The sequence below is a fragment of the Psammomys obesus genome, unplaced genomic scaffold (assembly GCF_907164565.1).
Source record: "Psammomys obesus unplaced genomic scaffold, mPsaObe1.curated_primary_1811, whole genome shotgun sequence".
NCBI lineage: Eukaryota > Metazoa > Chordata > Mammalia > Rodentia > Muridae > Psammomys > Psammomys obesus.
In genome coordinates, this window is record NW_026585685.1 from 4,820,032 (window position 1) to 4,845,687 (window position 25,656).

General features: G+C 38.8%; 1 protein-coding gene across 2 annotated transcripts in view; it reads right to left on the reverse strand.

The window, feature by feature from the left end:
• Magi3 (membrane associated guanylate kinase, WW and PDZ domain containing 3) overlaps window positions 1-25,656 on the reverse strand; it is a 199,338-nt gene that overhangs the window by 48,352 nt on the left and 125,330 nt on the right. For both annotated transcript variants that reach the window (XM_055628767.1, XM_055628775.1), the window contains exons 6-7: window positions 19,758-19,837; window positions 971-1,028 (exon numbers count right to left, since the gene is read on the reverse strand). In XM_055628767.1, coding sequence (XP_055484742.1) covers window positions 971-1,028; window positions 19,758-19,837 — 138 coding nt within the window. The remainder of the gene's footprint in view (window positions 1-970; window positions 1,029-19,757; window positions 19,838-25,656) is intronic.

Consider the following 25,656-nt stretch of genomic DNA (forward strand, 5'->3'; position numbering starts at 1 on the left):
TTGCATATCACACTACAACAATCAGCAATGTATTAAATAATACAATAGAAATAAAATTAGTAAAGCTTTTTGAAGGAAGCAGCAAGTTATATACCTGTAAATGACTCTGATTTCTTCCTTAGGATACACACTGGCTTTTAAGAAGTCACTTCAAGTATCTCTCTAACAAGAGACGCAGTAACAAAGACAATAGGAGTCAAAGATATTTACTTTAGGTATAATTACCAGGAAATGCCACTGGTTTATAACAACTGGTATATTGACAGTTAATGAGCCTTTGGTTTATAACAACTGGTATATTGACAGTTAATGAGCCTTCATTGTTAGGCTCATCTTGAAACCCTGGACTCATGTAATAACTTTCCTCACCCTCTGGAGTACTGGGAGTATAGGCATTTGCTGCCATTCTGGGTTCCCTCTTATGTTCTGTATCGATAAGCCCAAAGTCAACTTCTGTAGAGAGAATATCTTCTGTATTGTAGGGATGCATCACTTGTCAATTAAAAAACCTATGGTCTATAGGAAAGGGTAGAACAGAAGGTAGCACAGCCAGAAGGCACAAAGGATTCTTGGATAGAGCTAGGCCCAAGAGATTTGCCTAGGAAGATGTGAGTACAGAAGCATGGCCCCTCAGCAGAGGTAACCAGCCCACCTGGAAGAATGTAAATTAGTATAAATGGGTTATTTTAAGTTATGAGCTAGTCAGAGACGAGCCTAGGTATTTGTAAATATAGTTTAAGTCTAACGAGTCATTATTCTGGGAGTTTGGGGCCAGAAGAAAAAAACCACAACAAATTTCTGGAAGGCTCAAAGTTAGTACAGAAAGTGCTCCATCCTCTAGTTAAGATAACCAGCAAATCAGGTCACAGAAACATAAAATGCCATATTTAGTATTCCCTAGGGAATTTAGTAGTATTCACTACTAAAACCACAACATTTGGGAGACTATTAATTCAAAAAACAAACTTACTCAACATAGTATGTTCCATACTGAGGATCCTCTATTTTCTCCCAGCCATAAGGAAGCTCTGTAATTAAAGAAAAAAATAATCAGTGAATGAATTTACCTTATTAAACTAATGCTTGAGAAGTAGAAACCTGAGGGCTAATTTTTCAGACACACACACAGTTTAAGCATGAGTAGCTTCTTCATTAACCAAGTATATCTCAGCAGGTAGTTAGGATGCTAGACCAGAAGCTGACAATTACTGGGTATGGTTGTCCGTGCCTCTAACTCCAGCACCCAGGAGACAGAGGCAGAAACATTTCTATAAGACTGAAGCCAGCCTAATCTAAATACAGAACACGGTAAAAATACAAGTTATTATAAAAAAAAAATCACTGGTTATAGTACTTTTATTTAAGATGGCTGACAAAGCTGATATGAAAAACAGCTGGATCCAAGCAGCACTTTATGAGGTTTTTACTTTTATACATCATCATTTATTATGTTCTCACTTAATTCTCAAAGAAGAACCAGCCTCAGACGTTTGCCATTTCAGATCTGTTTAAAGGACGTACTTTTCCTTGTATTAACTTCAGCTCAGCATCTGAATGAATTAACTTAATTACCAGTGCCTTGTGTAATCTGTGTCTGTGTAATCTGCTTTGGTAACAAATAGCTTAGACAGCACTAGCATGTATTATTAGTTCCAAGAGATTAGTTAGTAAACTACGAGAAAAACTAAAGTCTCATTCAAATTTCTAATAGCTGAAAAAAATAAAACCTGACCTTTTCAACATAAAATGTCTATGCCAAAAAAATAATTATTTTCTTTCCCATTTTGCATTCCTTTGAATATTTGGGGCTCTTGAGGAACCCTTTTAACTGGCATGTATGAATTAAAAAGGCAGGGATGTTCCTAGTTAGAGGTTGTAGTGCTGCCAATTATATATAGGGACTGAGCAAAAAGAAACTTTGTTTTTCATTTTTTTGAGACAGGGTCTCACTAAGGAACCAGGCTGGCCTTGAACTTCAGAGACCCACCTGCTTCTGCCTCCTGAGTGCTGGGATTATAGGCATGTGACAACAAGCCCAGAGAAGATGGAATTAAACAAAACAAATAACTAAAAGCCACAGTTATACATTGTAATATCCTGCCCCTTTATTTTCTTTTAAAGATTGTATTTTGTATAGGTGCTGTGCCTGCATGTGTGCCTGGTGCCAGCGAAGCCAGAAGAGGGTGTCAGATCCCGGGAAGTTGAGTAATTACAGTTACAAGTCACCATATGGGTACTGGGAATTGAATTTAGGTCTTCTGCAACAACAGCCAGTGCTGTTAAACCATCGCGTCGTTTCTATAGCTTTGAGTCTCTTTATTTTCAATTCTTATTTTTAATGCATATGCTATAAACAAAACACATTGCTTAACTCTATGAAAAGATTTTATGCCACTGATACCCAGTTGTGAGATGTCAACCTCAAAAACAAAAAAATTCTATTGTAAACTATTTTAACTGTAACCAAAAAAATTTATTCTGCTTGCAGAATAAACAGGTTATCCTGCCTCTAGCCCGCTGCAGTACTCAGGAAAGTGGACCCTGTACCTCACATGGGCTGCATAATAGAGCTGGCCCTGAATATGGGGATTGTGCGTGAGCAAACCCTGAGGGTGTGAGAGTGGGAGATCTGGCCCTGCCTAATGTTTCTTGTGAGGTAGGAGAGACATCCCCTCACCTCCCACACCCTTCACCTGCTGCAGCACTCCAGAGAGAGGGTCCTGCACCTCACCTGGGCAGCAAGGTAAAGCTGGCCCTGGATATGGGGATTGTGGGTAAGTGCCCTGAGGGGCTTGAGAATGGGAGAGCCATGCCTGCCTGTGTGGTGGTACTGGTAAGAGAGAGATGGCCCCTTCCCCTTCCTCATCCCTTACCACCTAGGGCCATGAGAGTGGAAGAACTGGCCATGTCCCTCACTGGCTGCAACACTAAGGGAGAATGGGCCCTGCACTTTCCATGGGCAGTAGTGTACAGCTGGCCCTGGTTGTAAGAGTTGCCAGTGAGCTGGTCCTAAGGGTGTAAGGGCAGGAGAATCAGTGGGCTGACCCGCTCAGACACCTCTCAGGCCCAGATCAGGGCTTTGAACTGTCCCACCCCAATAGCTACCCCATTGATAAAGGGACCTGTCCTAATGATCCAAAACCATGACACAAGGCAACAAGATATCCTACAGAAGTCCCAGGGAGGTTCCAATCTTGATAGAATAGCAGAAGCCAGAGGCCTCGTACTAGACCAACGAGTCACTGCAACGAACATGTGCAAGCAAAGAAGTGTGGACAAAGGGGACACACTGTGACAAATGACAGCTTCCATGATGAGATTTTTTTTTCTCTGGTGCGGGGGGGGGGGGCTGCAAAGGTGGGGAGTGGGTACAAGGGGAAGGGAAGAAAAGGGGGATTGGAGTGCATGATATGAAATTTACAAAGAACCAATAAAAAGTTAAAATGAAGGTTGTAATAGTTTAAAATGCCTAGTGATTTTATATAATTTATAGTGGAGCCTTTCACGTTCTTTCTTTCTCCTTCATTTCTGTTCTTTCTGCCTCCTTTCTATTAAAAAAACAGTAAGAACACATGCAGTTCTTGATTAGACAGAAAAACAGAAATGCCAAGTTGAAGATAGGGTTTAGAGGGTGTCAAGAGGAATACAATCAACTCTGAGACTAGCTATTCAGGGTATCAAAGCAGATACTGAGACTCATAGCCGAAATCTGGGCAGAGTGCAGGGAATCTTATGAAAGAAAGGGAGACAGAAAGACCTGGAGGGCACAGGAGCTCACAGGAGCTCCACAGGAGAGCAACAGAACCAAGAAATCTGGACACAGGTGTCTTTTCTGAGACTGATACTCCAGACAAGGACCATGCATGGAGATAACCTGGAACCCCTGCACAGATGTAGCCCATGGCACCTCGGTGTCCAGGAGGGTTCCCCAGTAATAGGAACAGGGACTGTCTCTGACATGAATTCAGGGGCTGGCTTGTTGATCACTTTCACCTGAGGGGGGAGTAGCCTTATCTGGCCACAGAGGAAGACAATGAAGCCAGTCCTGATGAGACTTGAAAAACTAGGGTCAGATGGAAGGGGAGGAGGATCTCCCCTATCATTGGACTGGGGGAGGGGCATAGGAGAAGAAGAGGGAAGGAGGGTGGGATTGGGAGGGAACAAAGGAGGGGATACAGCTGGGATAAAAAGTGAATAAACTGCAATTAATAAAAATAAAATAAAAATTAAAAAGTCTTTTAAGTTTAGAGATGTTTCAGTGGTCCTAAAAGACAAATTAGAGACAATGAAGTCATCCCAGACAAACCAAAGAATACTGAGGTATTAAGAATGTCTTGCCAGCTCCATTGCTGAAGACAACATGTACACAACTCATTGAACATGGAGATGTCGAACTGGTGCCTACACAGAGCCTTCACCCCTGTGTTTCAGAGTCTCTGGTACAAGAAGGTATTCTTCATGCTGCCAAAGGAGAAATGTAAACACCAATTCAGCCACAAACCCAGAGTAAAATCGCATACTACCGAGAAGGAGGAAAAGGAGGAGGAGGAAGAGGAGGAGGAGGAGCAGGAGAAGAAGAAGGAGGAGCAGGAGGAGGAGGAGGAAGAGGAGGAGGAGGAGGAGGAGGAGGAGGAGGAGGAGGAGGAGAGTGATAAAAATAACTCCTAAAGATATTTTGCTATACTCATAGATCAACATTTTATTCAGCCATCATCAGAGAAGCTTCTCCCTGCAGCAGATGGGAACACACAGAGACCCAACGTCAGACATTGCTCAGAGAGGGAGAAACCTTGGAACACTCAGCCCTGAGACGTCTCCATCAAATTTCTCACATTAATGCTCAGGGAACCCCACAGAAAAGAAGGCAAGAGTGTAAGAATGAGGGGGGATGGAAGACACCATGAAAACAAGGCCATCTAAACCAACATCAGGCAAAACTCATGTGAACTCACAGAGACTGAAGCATCAAGCATGAGTCTGTACCATGTCCTCTGTGTATATGTTACAGCTTCCAGTTTAGTGTTTTTATGGGACTCCTGTGTATGCAAACAAGTGGGTCTCTGATTATTGTGTTTTCTCTTGAACTCGTTTCCTTCTGTTGGTTTGTTTTGGTCCAACTTCAATGTGATAGTTTTTGTTTTATCTTATATTTTATTCGGTTATACATACATACATACATACATACATACATACATATATATATTTAAAATAAATGAATGAATAAAAACCTAGCCACTAGGGTAAAGATTAACAACTGAACTGTCATTATATCTGCTGGGAGAGGGAAAATTGGTTTTATCCAATGGAGTGACACTGGGCATATCGAACTCTCTGGGGCAGGTCTCATGTTCAGGGTAGTGAGCCAACATATAATGGACTGGGTTTTTTTTTTTTTTTTTTTTTTTTGTGTGTGTATGTGTGTGTGTGTGTGTGAAAAACTTAAAATTGGGTGGGTAGGAAGAAGGGGAGTATTTGGGACTTAGGGAAGAAGAAGAATATGACCAAAGTTTTTACATTTAAAAATAAAAAGAATATACTTACAGTTATAACATTACAAGCATATGAAAAGAAGAAGAAATAAACACACATGTATTTTATACTTAACATTTAACTGATGTGTCTTTGTGGTAATTTTTAATTAATATTTCCTTTGCTAAATAAAATAAAATAGAATATATACAAAAAATGCCTTGCTTTTTCAGTTATTACAGATAATTTGGCAGAACAGAGGAAAAGTTGTATGCAAAAACAGATGAGTCTTATAAGCAAGTGCCAATTACAACAGTCCCAGAGTGCCATATTAAGGAATTTTATTTTTATGTGGTACAGGTGATGTATGTGTATGGCATATGTGAGTGTGGAGGGAAAAGGAGGATAGTAGGTATCTTTCTCTACAGCCTTATTTATAAACTGCATTTGTGTGTGTGTGTGCTCACGTGCATTCATGCTGGTGTACAAGGAATATGTGTGAAGGTCAGAGGACAACTCGCAGAAACTGGATCTATCCATCTACCATGTGGTTGTCAGGAATTGAACTCAGGTGGTCAGGTTTGGTGGCCTTTACCCATCTCACTGGCCTTCTGCCTTATTTTTTTTGAAACAAGATCTCTCACTGAACATGAAGCTCACCAAGCAGGCTGGCTGGCCATTGCGCTCCCAGGAATCCACCTATTTCTAATGTACAAGACTGGGTAACAGGGACATACAGCTATGTCTGGCTTTTATATGGATGTTTGAAATTCAAACTCAGCAAACATTCTTACCTACTGAGGCATCACCCCAGACACACTACTTTTATTTTGATTGATTTTTTTTCTTAATGAGAATGATTAAGCAGGCCTGTGACAGGATGAAATTTGTATTTGCAAAAATATTATGGGTCATCAGTGACAGAGGAAGAAACAGAATGCAGTGATATAAAAGCAGACAAATATACAACCATTAATACAGTAGGAAATAAATTATGCAGGTTAGAACTAAGGCATTGGTAGTAGGAATGATGAAAATGGGCATATAACAGATAAGGAAGTCAGACTGATAGGATTTGTGATTGCTGTGGAGACTGAGAGAAGGAAAAATCGGGAGAGGAGGCCAAGGTAGTTCCTCAGTTTCTAATTCTCATGGCATAAAAGTGACAAATGTATAATTACTTTATTTGTTGCTATGACAAAATAGCTACAAAAGCAACTTACAGAAGGAGGGACTGATTCTGGCTCACAGCTTGAGGGCATGGCCCATCATGGCAGGGAGGGCACAGCAGCAAGAGGGGAAGCAGCTGGTCCAGTTGCTTCCCAGTGAGCAACCAGAGTTCTGTTCACTTTATCCTTATTATTCAGTCTGGGATTTCCACTCACTTAATGATACTACTCATATTCTGGGTGATCTTTCCAGTTAAACCTTCCTGGAAACATCCTCACAGAGGTACTCAAGTCAAATCCAGCCAAGTTGATAACAGATTAACTACTGCAACACACTATATCAAGTACTTACTAATAACTAATATGAAAACAAGGCTGTGGGAACTAAAAATATAAAAATAAGATGTTGAAGATCTTAGAAGACAGAAGCATTAAAAAAAAGTCTTAATACCATGTCTACTACAAGTAGACATTTAAGATATACACGGTTTTTAAAAGTTGTAATGCTAGAATTTGGCACTTAATTGTAACAAAAAGGAAACAGTGAGGAAAAAAATGAGAATAACCAGTTCTGACTCAAACAACTGAGAGGATTATCATTTCTGAAAATACACTGATAGAGGTATCTAAGAAGCTCCCGGCCATATGAACCAAGAATTAACAGATAGGAAGATAAACATTTGGCAGAAACCATGGGAACAGCATAGCAGTGGGTAGGAGTGCTTAGATTGTGAACAGAGAAAGGTGAAGAATAAACAGAAGCTTAGGACACTGACACATTAGGAAGGGTAAAGTACGGTCTTTGGGAAGGAGTCAAAGAAGGTATGACCAACACTAACAAAGCTGTGGAAAGTTGTGAGGAGGAGCTACCAAGAATCGATCAGGTTAGACAATCAGCTTATTGATAATGTCAAGAAAAGCAGTCCCAGTGTCTGCGAGATGGATCAGCAGAGAAGAGCATTGGCAGTTCTTCCAGAGGACCTAGGTTAAATTCCCAGCACACACATGGCAGCACAGAACTCAAACTCCATTTCCAAGGGATCTGACACCCTCATATAGACTTACCTGCAGGCAAAACAAACCAAACAAACAACAAGCAAAAAAAATCCTACCAATGCATATAAAAATAAATAAATCACAGGAAAAGAAGAAGAGGGGGAGGAGGAGAAAGAAGAGGAGTTCCAGACTGGGCATGGTAGCACATGCCATTAACCAAAAGACTCACGAGGCAGAGGCGGAGACAAGTAGCTCTTGCGAGCCTGAAGCCAGCATGGTCCACACAGAGAGCTCCAGGCCAGTCAGGGCTACACAGTGATGCCTTGTCTCAAAAAAGAAAAACAATACAAAAGGTTTACTGAAAAGGTAGGGATAGGGGTGGGAGCTAAATATAAGACTATTATAATCACAATTTTTTTTGTTTTGTTTTTGTTTTCTGAGACAAAGTTTCTCTGTATAGCCCCCTTTGTTCTGGAACTTTCTAGGTTAGGCTAGAGAAGTCCACCTGCCTCTGCTTCCTGAGTGCTGGGGTTATAGGCATGCGTCACCACCACCCAGCAGCAATTACTATAGTTTTAAAATAGAGCTAGAGTCCTTAACAAAAGATGATCTTTAAAAAAAAAAAAAAAAAAGAACTTGTGAAAAGAATGTAAGTCAAGGCCTTTTGAGGGCAGGAGAGACCTAAGTAAGCTAACCATCTTCTCTGTGAGAAACGGGTACACCTTCCCAACAATTGACTCACAAAGGCAAATCTATTTCTGCCATATCAAGCAGTTTATGGTTCTAATACCCACAAATTTATCCTTTTTCTTTTCTCGTTTCAAAATGAGATTTTTCTTATTTAAATACATGAATTACAACTACATTCTCATAGTGGAGATCTATTCTGCTAGTAATTTTCTATTATTATTCTCTAAGCTCCAAAATGAATTCAATACTCAATGTATTTGTAAGATGCCTTTGGTAAAAATTTAATCTTAATCTTTCTTTCATCAAATAAGAAATAGAGTGGGTTAAAAGTAGAATGGAATCCTGATGTTGTATATGCAAGATAATTATTTAAGCCAAAACACTAATTATTTTACTGAATGGAAGACAAATATGTTCAGTGAAATCATCAGATAGTGTGTAGACATAACTGAGTTCAAATTTCAAAAGAGTGGGAAAGAAAGGACAAGTTTTAGAACTGGTGAAGTTTTCCTAAATCTTAAATGAGTAATTCATGGCAAAGAGCATCTTAAAAGAAGTCCTACATTCAAACTATTATTTTCTTTTCAACATCTACTCTAAATAAAACATGGTGGAGAATACCAGCGGGAGTCAGATATAGTCTGTAGTGAAAATAGTCAATAGCAGGACAATTCTTTCCTATGGAGGGATACAGAAGGTGCACAGAGGAAGTGGTAAGACCCTTGCACAGATGTAGCCCATGGCAGTTCATGTCCAAGTGGGTTCCATTGTAATAGGAACAGGGACTGTCTCTGACATGAACTGATTGGCCTGCTCTTTAATTACCTCCCCCTGAGGGGGAAGCAGCATTATCAGGCCACAGAAGAAGACAACGCAGCCACTCCTGATGAGACCTCACTGATTAGGATCAGAAGGAAGGAAAAGAAGTCCTCCCCTTTTAGTGGACTTGGGGAGGGGCATGCATGCAGAGGGTGGAGGAAGGGAGGGATTGGGACGGGAGGAGGGAGAGAACCACAGGGGGATACAAAGTGAATAAAGTGTAATTAATAAAGAAAAAAAAAAGATTGTTGAGCATAAAACAAAGGGGCTCAAGGTTCTAATTATGCCCTCATCACCAAATTACATGCAAGAAATATTAGAATATATTTCTACTTGAAATCCTTCTACTGAAGTTGTTCAAGTATTCTTAGAATAAACGTACAGAAAGCATGTGATGACCTGTCCTTGTTGGTTTGTTTATGTATCTATTGTGAACGAGTAACAAAATGGACCTGTGGAGATTAGAGAACAACTTTCAGAAGTTAGTTTTCACCCATTTGGTTGGAAAACTGAAAGCGGACAGTCCAGCTTAACAGCAAGCCATCTTTACCTGCTGAGCCATTCTGGTGACCCATATCATCTACTTTTGAGAATAAAGAGAATAAAAGGGGACACTATTAATAATTACGTTGTGACAAAAGATATAGTCTGAATTCCTCAAATGCCATAAAGAAGGAGAGAAACATTTCACTGAGCCCCTCAGCTCCTTTCGAAAAGATAAAACAAAAAACCGCACCCTACCTGACTGTTGAGCTTTAAAGAATGTAGTCAATATGCTTGGGACTCTAGAACTTCTGTTTCAGATGTCACCTGTCTGCAGAAACCATCCTAGTCTGTCTTCTACCGGGACTGCCTCACAGGAGAGGACCTCAAGCTGCTTAATGGTACTTCCTGCAGAGGCAAAGAGACTGCCCATATGGGCGCTGGGCTCCACACTCACAGATTAGCCCAAATTTGACTTCATGTCTGTAGTCTGTATCTTAGTTTTATTGTGACTCACTCTAAGCTAGTATATGAAGACGACTACTTATCTCCTTCCACAGAATATTACAGAATTTAAAAAACATTGTCTACAAGGGTAATCAAATTGATGTGAAGACATTACAATTCTCTTCTTTCCCTGCCTCCTCTAGCCCCGTAGCTTTTCCCTTCCTCTTTCTTTTCTTCCAAACATTTAAGTCTCTGATGAAGGAATATACAAGTGACAAGGACAATACCCTTGCTCTGAGGACTGTTATCTAGTTACATTACAACACTACACAGTATATGCCTAGAGACAAGTCTACCACTAGAGCACAGATAAGACAGTGTCTAATTCAAACACAGAACACAGAGGGGTCCCTGAAGAAATAACACTTTAGAGTTGTGCTTAGAAGAAGAATAGATATGAGTCAGGAAATACAATGCTGGTTTCTGGCAAAAGAAATGGGCATATGACAAGGAAGATTAAAATATAGCAGATTTGTCATGAAAATATTTTGAAGTACATAGTTTAACTACAAGAAAGAAAGAGAAAGGAAGAAAGAAAAAAAAGAAAGAAAGTTAGTTAGTTCTTACTACTTTACCAAATAGCCTGGTCTTTGGTCTTTATTAGTAAACAATGGGAAGCCAGAAAGAGGAAGTTATTTTTCAGGAAGAAATAATTAATTTTCTATCCTTCCTTTCTGTCAAAGGAGATAAATAGATAAAAGGTAGCTTAATAGTACAAGGCAATGTTGCAAACGATTTTGGTTATGTAGTCTACTCAGTAAAAACCTGAATATGTACCCTTGGAGACATATATTTACATACGTATATCTCATATGTGTGCATATGTGTGCATAGTTGTACACATATGTACACACAGTAATACGTACCTAACAAAGCATATGTCAAACCAGATGTTTAGAAAGACGACTACATAATTGTCAGTATTCTGAGAATGCCAGCTCAACTTTACTTGTTTTATTATTAGCTTAGGCATACATGCCTGCATTATCTTTAACCAGCAGTACTTCTGTTTAACTCTCTTAAAGCAACATTTCCTTCTAAGGCACAAATGGGCACAAGTGAACCGCAAACCGCGAACTTTACAGTGTTATAAAGGGTGCCACGGTCAATGTCTTCTGGATAATGCATGTGGCAGTCCGACATATGGAGTGACTAAGAGTGCCATTATCAAAATAGTGCTTGAAATAGTGAAGTTTATTTTCTATAAATATTTTTATTTTCAATAATGTTATAAAAATAAGTTCCAATGTTTTCTTCTAGTACACCTTATATCTTGACTGCCAATATCTTGGAGATTACTGGTATTAAGGATATAGCAGAAGAGCAGAAGGGCGGAGAGGAAGTTATAGAACAATAGCCCCATACCTTTGATCTTAGAGTACAGGGGAGGGCAGGGTGACCACAGGTCTGAAGCCAGCCCAGGCTCCACAGCAACATGTCATTTGTAGTCCCTCACTGGCACACATATATGTGTTCATAGTCAAATTTTTTCAGTTTTTCTTTATCTTGATAATTTTGACAAAATTTTTAAAAATAACAAAGCAAAATGAAAACAAAACTACCCAACCTCCAGGAACTGAGAGCTATCTGAGTAGAAGGAGAGGCTAAAGAGCAAGAACTGTAGAGCAGCGGTTCTCAACCTTCCTGACACTTCGACCCCTCAATACAGTTCCTCATGTTGTGCTGACCTCAACCATGAAATTAATTCGTTGCTACTTCATAACTGTAATTTTGCTACCTATGAATCTTAAAGTAAATATCTGATATGAAGGATATGGAACCCCTGTGGTTGAGAATCATTATGCTAGAGCCTTGGCCTAATGAGCAGGAAATTGGTGTCTATAAAATAGAGACTAAATATGTCAAATTTACTTTTAAATATGTGAATTCGACATGCCAATAAGACAACTAAAAATAGACTCAGAAGCAATAGGAAACACAGAAATCTAGCTCAGAATACAGGGCAATACTACAGATGAAGTGGGTCAGCTATAGTCAGTTGATGGAGTAAGAGGAACAAATACCTCCCACAAAAGAAAACAGAAAATGCAGAAAATTGAACAGAAGCAGAACAAGGAAGTAGGAAAGGCAACAAATCAGCAAAACATACTCTGCAAAGTCAGTTTTTACAGTGCTAGAGGAGACTGTAGTTTGTCTTTACAATGGCTAACTTCACCATCATGAACACAGGGGCTGAGCAAGGGTGTCTGACCACCTGAGTTTGACTCTTGGAATATATACAATAGGAGAGAACAGAGAATTACTTCAATTAATCCTATCCACCTTCTCCTACACTACCCCTTTGTTTTGTTGTTGTTGCTGTTTTGTTTTTTGAGACAGGGTATCATGAAGCCTAGGCTCACTATGTAACTGAAAATACTCTCTATCTTCCTGCTCTCTACCTCCCAAGCACTGGAGATACAGGCATGTTCCATCATGCCCAGCTTTCTCCCCTTGTTTTCTTTTTCCTTTATTTTTTTTTTCAATCTTTGTGCATACATGTTGTTTGTGTAAGCTGGTGCATACAGAACCCAGAGGATGGTGTTATATTCCCTGGAACTAGACTTAAAGGCAATTGTGAACACCCTCACCCTCTATCCCACAATCCATCCCCATTCCTAAGTATGAGCTCCCAATCCTAGGATCACATTTTACCTAGAACCCCCAGTGGCCACACCTATCAGGATCTTAGAATCTCAAAATTCTTCCCAATCTTAGGTGCCTAGATGCCAGTGTAAAAACATAATCAACATCAGCCAGGACAATATGTCTCCACTGGAGTCCAGCACCCTTACCCCAATTAAGCTTAAGTACGGCAACACAGCTGAAGCACAAGACAAAGACCTTGAAATAGCCCTTATGAATATGATAGAAGCCCATACTGTGGAAATGAATAAATCCCTTAAAGAAATCTATGACAACACAAACAATGAAAGTAAACAATTAAAAGAGTTCAAGACCTGAAAGTGGAAATAGAGTCAGTAAATAAAACACAACTGAGGGAAATCTGTAAAGAGCAGTTCAGGAGCTCCAACAGGAACCTCAGAGGCAAGCTTCACCAACAGAATGCAAGAGATGGAAGACAGAATCTCAGGCATTGAAGATAGGGTAGAAGAAATGGATACCTGAGTCAAAGAAAATGTTAAATCTAAAAAAAAATACTGGCACAAAACATCCAGGAATTCTGGGACACTTGTGTAAATACCAAATCTAAGAATAATAGGAATAGAGAAAAGAGAAAACACCCAGGTCAAAGATACAGAAATATTTCAACAAAACCAGAGAAGAAAATTTCCCAAACATAAAGCAGGAAATGTTTATCAAGATACAAGAAGCATACAGAAGCAAGGTGGTGCAGGCCTTCAATCTCAGCACTCAGGAGGCAGAGGCAGGCATTGCCGTGAGTCAGAGGCCAGCCTGGTCTACAGAGTGAGCTCCAGGACAGCCAGGGCTACACAGAGAAACCCTGTTTTAGAGGGAAAAAAGCAGCAGTAGCAAAAGAAGTTCCCGTCTGCAAATAATAATAACCATGCTAAATGTATAGAACAAAGAAAGAATATTAAAAGCTGCAAGGGAAAGACCAAGTAACATATAAAGGCAGACTGACTTCTAAATAGAGACTCTAAAAGACAGAAGCTCATGCATGGACAGATGTTCTACAGACTCTCTCTAGAATACCAAGCTACTTTACACCCAGCAAAACTTTCAATCACAATAGATGGAGAAAATAAACTTTCCATGATAGAAACCATATTAAAGCTGTATTTACCTACAAATCCATATTTACTTACAAATATTTACCTACAAATCCAACTCTACATAGGTTAACCACAGCAAGGAAACACAAAGAATAAATAATCCCAGACCAGCAAATCAAAAGAAGGTAAAACAAGCACACACACACACACCACCTCCACCATCACAAAATAACAGGAATCAACAAGCATTGTTCATTAATATCTCTCAACACCAGTGTTCTCAATTTCCCAATAAAAAGACACAAAATAACAGAATGGACTTGAAAACAGGATCCATCCTTTTGCTGCATCCAAGAAATACACCTTAACATCAAGGATAGACATCACTGAAGGAGAACAAGGGGATAAAAATTAGAAAGAAGCCAAAGTACCTTTATTTGCAAAATGGTATGATAGTATACATATATGACCCTAAAAATTCCATCAGGTTTCCTACAGCTCATAAACACTTTCAGCAAAGAAGTTGGATACAAAATTAACTCAAAAAAATCAATATCCCTTCTATATACAAATGACAAAGGGACTGAGGAATGAATAAATGCCATTTATATTAACCTCAAATAATATAATATATTTTGGGATAACTCTGCCCAAGCAAATGAAAGCCTTGTATGATAAAACTAAGATACTAAAGAAAGAAATTGAAGAAGATATCAGAATATGGAAAGATCTCCCATGCTCATGGGTTGGTAGGATTATTATAATAAAAATGGCCATCCTACCAAAAATAATCTATAGATTCAATGAAATCCCCATAAAAATTCTTCATAGATTTTTAAAAGACAATCTTCAGCCTCCTAAGAAAACACACACACCAGAATAAACAAAAACACCACATGAACAACAACAAAAAACAGAAACAAAAACACCATAGCCCAGCATTGCTAAAAACAATCCTAAATAGTAAAAGAACTGCTGGAGGTGCCACCCCCTTTTTTTCAAGATGTAAACAGAACTATAGTAAAAACAACATGATATTGGCACAAAAACAGATATGTTGAGCAATAGAATCAAACTGAAGACCCAGACATAAATCCACACACCTGTGTACACCTGAATTTTGATAAAGAAGCCAAAAATACACACTGGAAAAAAAAAAAAAAAGAGTATCTTTAACGAATGGTGCTGGTCAAACTAGATGACTGCATGTAGAACAATTGAAATAGATCCATAACTTTCACCCTGTACAAAACTCAACTCCAAATGGATTAAAGACCTCGACATAAAAGCAGATACATTGAACCTGACAGACAACAAAGTGGGGAATAACCTTGAATTCATTGGCACAGGAAAAGACTTTCTGAATACTGGCACTAAATCAACAATTATGGGACCTCATAAAACTGAGAAGCTTCTGTATGGCAAAGGACACCATTGTTTGCACAAAGTGGCAGCTTATAGAATAGGAAAAGATTTTTACCAACTCCCCATCCTATAGAGGGCTAATATCCTAAATATATCAAGAACTCAAAAACTAAATTTCAAGAAGCCAACTAACCCAATTTAAAATTGGATAATGATCTGAACAGAGAATTCTCAACAGAAGAAATTCAAATGGCTGAGAAAAACTTAAAGGCATGTTTAAAATCCTTAGTCATTAGGGAAATGTAAATAATAACAACTTTGAGAGTTCATCTTACACCTAGCAGAATGGCTAATATCATCCTGAGTGAGGCAATCCAGATCCAGAAAGACAAATATGGTATGTATTCATTTATATGTAGATATTAGTTGTTAAATCAATAACCACGTTACAATCTGTAGTGCCACAGAGCTTAGGTACAGAATAAGGAACTTGGGGAGGGGGTGACAGAAGCCTAGGAAAGGTAAATACAATAGTTAGTTTTGGATGGATTAGGGAGGGAGAAGTATTGGATCAGGTGGAGAGGAGGAGGGATGAGGAGAACAATGGAGTAAATATAGGGAGAGACAGGAAAAACTAGGGGCCATTTGAGGGACAGTATGGAAACCTAATACAGTAGAAGCTTCCTAAAATATATCCACACTGAAAGTGATCTAAATGAAATCACTAAATAATGGAAGAGACAGAGCCCAAACTGGCCATCTCCTGTCACCAAATGAAGCTTCCAGTACCAGGATTGGGGTACATCTAATTAAGTTGAAAGCCAAAGGGGTACTACAGGAACCACAAATGACCTAGACTTTTGCTCTCCACATACTGATAGCAAGACCCCATTTCTCAACACAACACCTACACAACTCATTCAACATAAAGATGTTGAGCTGGTGCCTGCATAGAGCCTTCACCCCATGTGTTATCATCTTTGATACAGGAAGATACTCTGCATGCTACCAAAGGAGAAATGAAAACACCAACTGAGCCACAAATCCTTGGATCTATGAAAGTGTCCAGCCTGCAAGACGTGCTAGTACAATGGTGGCCCAAACTTGCTGTAGGAGTAAGGGACAAATATCTGATTTGGCTAGAGGCCCACTCCCTGAGATAGAACCCACACCTAACACGCTCAGGTGACCAACAAGCTGAAACTAGAGAGCCCTGGGACCTAGGGTAAAAATAAACACTATTGGTCTAAAAAAAAAAAGCATTACGATGAATCCTAATAGTATTTGCTCACAGATCAGTGTCTTACTTAGCCATACAGAGAGAAATGTCTCCCTGCAGCAGATGGGAGCACATACAGAGCCCACAACCAGGCATTATGCAGAGAGTGAGAAACCTTTGAACACTCAGCCCTAAATGGGATGTCTCCATCAAATCCTTCCCCTCAAGGCTCAGGGAATCCCATGGAAGGAGAGGCAGAAGAGTTTAAGAGCCAAAGGGGATAGAGGACACCAAGAAAACAAGGCCCTCTAAATCAACATGATTGACCCACATGTGAACTCAGAGTCTGACGCAGCGTGCACAGGGCCTGCACCGGTCTATATCAGATGGGGTCCTAAAGCTGAGAGGAGAGGTGGACACATCACTAGCCCAGAAGCTATACTAACCAAGAGGCCATCTCCCTCCAAGGGAGTCTCACTAAAGAGACAAACTACTCCTAGGGGTAGGCTGCATGGCCAGCAGACAGCCAATAAAAAATGAACTCAACGGCATCTTTGCACATTTCTTGTCTTACAGTGAGTCAGGGCTTTTCCTTTTACTATTTTGGTGGTTGTTTTTATATTAGTTTTTATTTTTTCTTTTCTCTTACATTAGAGATCCTTTGCATACATGTTATAGCTTTCAGTTTAGTGTTTTTATGGGCTTCTTGGGTGTGCAAACAAGTGATTGGTTCTCTATTTCTGTGTCTTCTCTTAGGCTCTTTTATTTCTGTTTAGTCCAATTCTGATATGTTAGCTTTATTTTATTATATTTTATTTTGTTATTATTCCTTAGAAGCCTATTTGTTTCTACTGAGACACAAAAAAGGGATGGATCTGAATGGGAGGAGATACGGGAGGAATTGAGAGAAATAGACAAAGAGAAAACTCTATTCAGGATAAATTATGTGAGAAAAATAAAAGAGAAAAAAACAAAGAAAAACTAGAAGAAACACAAAGACATTAACACACAAAAGCAAACTTCATAGAAACACAAAACCAGAAACCATATATATAAGTAAAAGACAAGTAAAATAAAAAATGTTCAAGCAAAGCAACAGGAGACAGAAAGTCTACAGAAACACCACTGAGTTTGTTTTGTGTGTTGTCCATCTACTGCTAGGCGAATGGCCAACCCATAATACGTCCAATGAGATGCCACTGGAGAAAATCAATTTTCCCTTTGAAAGCGGGCATCAGCTGGAGATGGGTTACAGTATTTAGTAACTTATCATTTTTGGAATCCACATATTTCTATCAGTCTTATACAATTTACAAACATTCTCTATCACCATTCTCTTCTCTATGTGACACCAAACCTTTTTTTTTTTTTTTTTAATGTTTTCCTAGATTTCATTATTCTCTTACATAGGGAGTAGTATAATCTGGTCTTTTATGTCTTAATCTTTTTCTTTATTCACTTTGGTCAATGTAAATGCAGTTTATACACACACACATACATGCACATATGCAAACACATACATAAATAAAAACATTTGTTTTCATTGCCAAGAACTATTTAACTGTAGGGTTACAGTACAGTGTACATATTATCTAGTTGGATTGTTTCCACTTTGGGTGTATCCATTAATAATGTTCACTATACTTGCCTCTAGGTCTTTGTGTACTTTCTCTCTCTCACACTCACACAGACACATTTCATTCCTATTGGGTAGATACACAGGAATACAATTGCTAAATCCTATGGTGGACAAATGTATGTTTACGGAAAAATTAGTTTCCAAGGTGTCTGTATCACTTTATAATCTGCACATTAACATGAAAAGGCTACCATTTCTCTCCATATTTACCCACATTGATCGTTACATTTTGTATTCTTGTAGTTATTCCAGGGGGTTATGATAGCAAACTACTCTAATAAATGTTTTCCAGCATCTTTTTCATGTGTATATTGGTTATTTGTGTACTTGCTTTGGTAAAATGTTGATGTATTGTGTTGTCTATTTTTAAGTGGGTTGTTCTTTATGGAGGATGGAGCAGTGGCTCCATGGCTCAGAGCACTGGCTGCTCTCGCTGTTTGGTTCCCAGCACCCACATGGTGCCTCACAACCTTCTATAGCTGTAGTTCCAGGAGACCTTCTGCACTTTTCTGGCCTACGTAGGTAATGCATGCAAGTGGTATACAAGACATACCAAACACCGTACATATAAAGTTTTAAAAATTCCTCAAAGTTCTTTCTAGATTCTTATCATAGTTTCCCTGTTAAATACATACTGTAAAATCTGTGATTTGGTCTATTAATTACTTTCTTATCTCATCTCCTTTTCTCAGGGCTCCATAAGTGTTCTACCACTGACCCTTTAAATATATTTTCAAAGTTTTACACAGTATCTCACTATGTTTCCCAGACTGGTCTTAAACTTGCAATCCTTCTTCCTCAGCTTCAATTATAATTATAATTACAGAATCATAATCCTGTGCAAACCAGGCTTGGTTTGACTTACTCATTTTTTAATGGTATATTTTAATGAACACTTAAATTTTTTTATTCACTTTACATTCTTGTGAACATTTAAATTTTTTAAATTAAGTATAAACCATCAATTTTCCTTCTAGTCTTCTTTTCATAGCTTGTATAGAAACTGCTGGTTCCCACATCATGAGTACACTTGCCTGTATTTCTTCTAAAAGTTTTACAGTTTAGCTTTGTGATTGCACTCTAAATTTATCTCAAATTAATTCTTGTGTAGGAAATGAGGCACAGATGAAGTTTGCTTTTCCAGAATGTTCTTTTTTGTATTATTTGTATATTTTGTAGTACTAGTGAGTGTCAACTTGCTCCAGCACCATTTGTTAAAAATGCTTTCATTTCCTCAGTGAATTGATTCTTGGCAAATTAGCTGCAAATCAAGTGACTAGAGATGTGTCAAACTGTTTCTGGACCCTCTATTTTGTTACACTGATCTATGTGTCCTTATGTAAGCCTGACACTATCTTGATTACTGTAGAGCAAGTCTTCAAATTTTGTGGCCATGCTTTACCTCAGACATAATGAAGCCATGCCTAATTTACTCAATATTTAAAATTTTTAAAGTTTGACTTTAGGATATAGATTTAAAAGCAGCAGAGGCATTTTTCTCTTTTAAGAGGAGGTAAAAAGCTTATAAAATTATCTATAATAACATAATTACTACTACCAGCTAATTATGATTACAATCCACTGCTTGTGTGCTTATGAATATTATTATTTGCTTAGGGTTTTGGAAAACTAATTATGTAATTAAGAAGAGTAAGGAAGGATTAAGAAAATGAGTCTAGCATGAAAGGTCTCTGAATCTCTACCTCCATCTTCACAGTCTTCAGGGGCTTTGGCTTTCTTGCAGAGGCGAGGATCCAACCAGGTGGTTGTCTTGGTGTTATGACTGTGGAATAAAGATCTCAGTTAGAAATAGTGAAACAAAGAGGGAGAAAGTATTTCAAGAGCAGAGATTCAAAATAACTAAAAAGCATATGACATTAGAATATTTATCTCCTAATGCTCCATTTGGATACTAGAGACTCAATAATCCTATTGTTCTCAATCCATTGCTCGGAAAGGTATTCTAGAGGTACAAAATTGAGAATGAAGAGTTTAGATACAAGATCAAAAGCCAAGCACAGAATGATAAACTTATTTAAGCACGAAAACAAATTTTCAGAGTGTGGGCACATAGCCCTCATATTGTGTATTGCTAACTGGCAAAGCTGATCTAAAAATCATGTTGGCTTGCGGTAGGAATTCCCTCCTTTCTTTTGTGAAAATGTACTGCAAATTTTTTTTTAGTATATGTGATCTGTATGTACAGTGTTGGGGGTTGAAAAACATACAGGCAAATATAAAAGCTTCTATTCTTACAAAGACTCTTTAAAAGAAGATAAAATTTGCAAGTTTTAAAATGGTTGTTTCTGCAACATAGCAGTGAAAAATGCTGGCTTTGGTTAAACATCATTCTATAAAACTGTTTTTTCTTTCATCAACATAGATCATATATAACAAACAAACAAAAAGGTGCAACAGAGCAGAAAGAGCATGCCATTGCTCCTTTCTATGAAGTGGGCCAAAACCGCTGAAAAGAACAATGTGTTTAATTTCATTATAGGCCACAGTTAGTCAGCTTCAGGCCAAGCCATCACATAAGACAGTGCTGCTAAAACTATTAAACTGCAGAAAAAACAATCAGTGTTAAATGTTCCTGAAAAAGGACTAGGGAAATAGCTCAGTCAGTAAATGCTTGCCCTGTCAGCATGAGGACCTGAGTCCTATCTTGGTGACACATACTTGTACTAGCACTGGGAGGCAGAGACAGCTAGAGTTTGGGGGGCTCACCAGTTAGTTAGCCTAACTGGCAAGTGCCATGTTCCAGCGAGAGATCATGTATCAAGAGGCAGGCAGTGTTCCGGAGAATTGTGTCTAAGATTGCCCCCCACTTTCATAGCACACATATACAGTACCCTGAACCTCCACGCATGTACTTGCACCACCTGTGCATACACATAATGAAAAATTCCCTGAAACACAGGGATGTTAGAAAAGAAAAAGTGTTACAGAAAATATAGGAAGTCAACATAATATCAATTATTGAAGACCAATGAACAAAATGATACGAAGTTCTCTTTCCTCGTCCATTTTAAGAAAAGAAAATGGTTACAAAGCTGAGGCCTTCCCCATGTCCTTTCTAACCCTCTCGAGCCTTTGCAAAGTCCACTACTATTTTTGGGTATGATGCTAGTTGGAAGACCATATCAGAGACACTTTTTTGTGTGTATACTTAACCATTAGTGTAGGAAAACTTGTGAGTATTTTATAAGTCTGTGTCATACATTCTGACACAGAGAGAGTATCCCTAAAATAAAACCAGTGGAATCAAATTTAGTAAACTGAAAGAGATCACATCTCCTATATACCTAAGAAAATACAAATGTTTAGGAAAAAAACAAAAAAGCAATGGAAATATCTTCCTAAACCAAACTCAATTTCTACTTGAGAAAAGGCTGACTTTGAATATAGCAATGCAAATTTTATTGCTATATTAGTAAATACAGGTGATCTGCTAAGTTTTACACAATATCCCCAAGAAGTAAAGCGGTACTCACAGGGGCTATTCCATACTTGTAAAAGCTAAACCTTCCGGACCTACATTAATATTCTTTTCTCACAGTTATACACTTTATTTTTTTTCCAGGACTTAAGTTATTCTTTTTTAAATTTTTATTTTTTTATTAATTACAATTTTTTCACTTTGTATCCCAGATGTAGCCCCCTTCCCTCAGTCCCTCCTAATCCCATACTCTCTCCCTCTTCTCCTCCAGTGTCCCTCTTCCAGTTCACTGATAGGGGAAGTCCTCCTCCCCTTCTATCTGACCCTAGCCTATCTCATCAGGACTGGCTGCATTGTCTTTCTCTTTGGCCTAGTAAGGCTGCCCGCCTCCTCAGGGGGAGGTGATCAAAGAGCCAGGCACTGAGTTCTCCTTATAGGGAACCCACTTGGAGACTGAGCTGCCATTGGCTTTATCTGTGCAGGAATTCCAGGTTATCTCCAAGGATGGTCCTTGGTTGGAGTATCAGTCTTAGAAAAAACCTCTGTGCCCAAATTTTTTGGTTCTGTTGCTCTTCTTTTGGAGCTCCTGTCCCCTCCAGGTATTTCTATCTCTCCCTTTTTTTTTTCATAAGATTCCCTGCACTCTGCCCAAAGTTTGGCTATGAGTCTCAGCATCTGCTTCGATACCCTGCTGAGTAGAGTCTTTCAGAGGCCCTCTGTAGTAGGCTCCTGTCCTGTTCCCTGTTTTCTCTCTCTTCTGATGTCTATCCTTTTTGCCTTTCTGAATGAGGATTGAGCATCTTACCCAGGGTCCTCTTTCTTGCTTAGCTTCTTTAGGAGTACAGATTTTAGTATGTTTATTCCTATATTATATGTCCAATATCAACTTATAAGCGAGTATATAGTATGTGTGTCTTTCTGCTTCTGGGATACCTCACTCAGGATGATCTTTTCTAGTTCCCACGATCTGCCTGCAAATTTCATGATTTCCTTGTTTTTAATTGTAGTATTTAGTTGTATTTAATTGTAGTATTTTAATTGTAGTAGTATTCCATGACAGACTACAGACTGGGAAAGGATCTTCATCAACCCTATATCTGACAGAGAATATATAAAGAACTCAAGAAGTTAAAAAGCAACAAATCAAGTAACCCAATTTAAAAATGGGGTACAGAACTCAGCAGAATTCTCAATAGAGGAATATTGGATGGCAGAGAAACAAAGAAATGTCCTTAGTCAACAGAAAAATACAAACCAAAACAACCCTGAGATTTCATCTTACACCCATCAGAATGGCTAATATCAAAAACTCAAGTGACAACACATGTTGGAGAGGATGTGAGGAAAGAGAAACCTTCCTCCATTGCTAGTGGAAATGTAAACTGGTGCAACCACTTTGGAAAGCAAGTTGGTGCTTTCTCAGAAAATTAGGAATAGTGACACTTCAAGATCCAGTTATACCACTCTTAGGCATATATCCAAAATATGCTCAAGTAAACAACAAGGACATTGGCTCAACCATGTTTGTAACAGCTTTACTCGCAATACCTGGATCCTGGACACACCCAGATGTCCCGCAACTGAAAATGGATACAGAAAATGTGGTACAATTATATACTTTAAAACAAGTAGTTAACACAGATCTGCCATATTAGCTACAGAAACAAAATGCTATCCTATCAGTAAATATTCACCTGTATTTTGTATTAAAAACTCTTTACTCAAGCCAGGCATGGTGGTACACACCTGTAATCTCAGCACTCTGGGAGGCAGAGGTAGGTGGATCTCTGTGAGTTCAAGGACAGCCTCGTCTACAGTGTAAGCTCCAGTACAGCTAAAGCTACACAAAGAAACCCTGCCTCAAAATACAAAAACAAAAACAAAACAAAAACCCTCTTTATTCAATACATGGTTTGGAAATTTTTCTCCTATTGAATAGGTTGTCTTTTTACTCACTGACCGCTTCATGGAGACATTTTAACTTTATAGCCTCCCTTGTTTTCTATTGCTTTTGTTCTATCAGAAAGTCTTTGTTAAATCTAATGTCACAGAATTTCTCCCTGTATTTTCATTTAGTAGTTAAGTTTCAATTCTTTTTGGAAAATGAATTTATCTATCTATCTATCTATCTATCTATCTATCTATCTATCTATCACTCTTTTTTATTATTTATTTTTTATTTTATGTGCATTAGTGTGAAGGTGTCAGATCCTTTGGCATTTGGCATTACAGACAGTTGTGAGCTGCCATGTGGGTGCTGGGAATTGAACTTGGGTCCTTTGGAAGAACACACAGCGTTCTTAACCATTGAGCCATCTCTCTGCCCCCATGAATTTATTTTTATTTTATATGCATGGACTGTGGACCTGTACAAGTCTACATTCACCACATTCTTGCCTGGTGTCCAAGGAAGCCAGAGGGCATCAGATTCTCAGAAACTGGAATTGCCAGTGGTTGTGAGCTATACGACATGGGCGCTGGGAACTGAACCTGGGTCCTCTGGAAGCACAGTAAGCACTCTTGAGTGCGGAGCCATCATTTTCTAGCCCCTAGTTTCAATTTTTATTGCTTAGGTCTTTAACATATTGAAGTATAAAGACATCCTTTTATAAATTCCCCCATATGTCAGGGTGTAGTTATAAACTGTCCTTGAAAACCTCTTCAATTGCCCGTATAAGAGTGTATGTGGTTGTCCTGTTTTGTGTACACCTGTCCACTGATGTTTACATGAATGTATGCATGAGAATGTACTGTATGTGGTAAAAGACCGTGTCCTTAAAATCTGTCTTTTAAGTACTAGACTCCTGACTTGGAAGAACAAAATGCTCATTCGTAAGACTGTCTGACAGAGAAGAATGAAGTCCTGAGCCTTAATTAATGAGAAAGGGGTTGAGAGGGAGGAAAGGAGGAGGTGAGACAGTGAGACACAGGGACACAGACAGACAGACAGAGACAGAGAAAGGCAAATCATTTGAGTATGGTATCCGGACCTCAGAATTTTCACTGTTACTTATTACATTTTGTAGCTTCACTACATTAATATTCTACGCCTAAACAAATTGCTTTAAAGATTAGACTTACAGGTGCATAGGAGTATAAAAATTCTTCATAATGAAATTTAAATAAATTATTTGCATAACATTCTCTGGAGCAAACAAAATTCAATTTTTGGCTGATCTAATTATGTGGTATTCAGTACCTCTATGAATATTATATTAATACTTTCCATTAAAAGTTTCCTATTTATAGGCTTCTATTGTTCCAGTTACTTTAAGGATCAGTGGTATTTCTTACTGTATTTCCTATTATCTCAATACAACAACTCCAACCTTTAGGACTGAAAATACTTAGCTCAGATAATGCTATGCTTCTCTCCATAATGATCATTTTATTTGTTGGTTGGTCAGAGACAGGGTTTCATGAGGTAGCTCTGGCCGGCCTGAAACTTGCCATGTAGACTAGACTGGCCGTAAAGTCACAGAAATCCTTCGTCTCTGCCTCCCAAGTACCGGGATTAAAGGTGTGCATTACCACACCTAGCTCTTCGTGTAATTCCTGAAATGCTCATTAAACTGGGCAATCTACCTGCATGTTTTTTTTTTTTTGTTTTTTTTTTTTTGGTAAGAGAATTCTCTTATTACAACTTATTCAATTTGTATCCTGGCTGTGGTCCCCTCCCTCATTTCCTCCCAAATTCACCGTCCCTCTTTTTCCCCCTATGCTCCTCCCCTAGACCACTGATAGGCGAGGTCCTCCTCCCCTTCTATTTGGCCCTAGCCTATCAGGTCTCATCAGGGCTGTTTGCATTGTCTTCCTCTGTGGCCTGGCAAGGCTGTACCCCCTCAGGGGGCGGTGATCAGAGAGCCTGCCGCTGAGTTCATGCCAGAGAAAAGCCCTGCTCTCCTTACTAGGGACCCCACTTGGAGACTAAGTCTATAGGCTACGTCTGAACCGGGGGTTTAGGTCCTCTCCTTGCATTGTCCTTGGTTGGCGTATCATTCTCTTGAGGGGTCCCAGGGCTCAGAATTTTTGGCTTTGTTGGTCTCCTCTTAGAGCTCCTGTCCCCTCCAGATCTTTCTATCTCCCACTTCTTTCATAAAATTCCATGCATTCTACCCAGAGTTTGGCTATGAGTCTCAGCCTCTGCTTCGATAGATACCTCA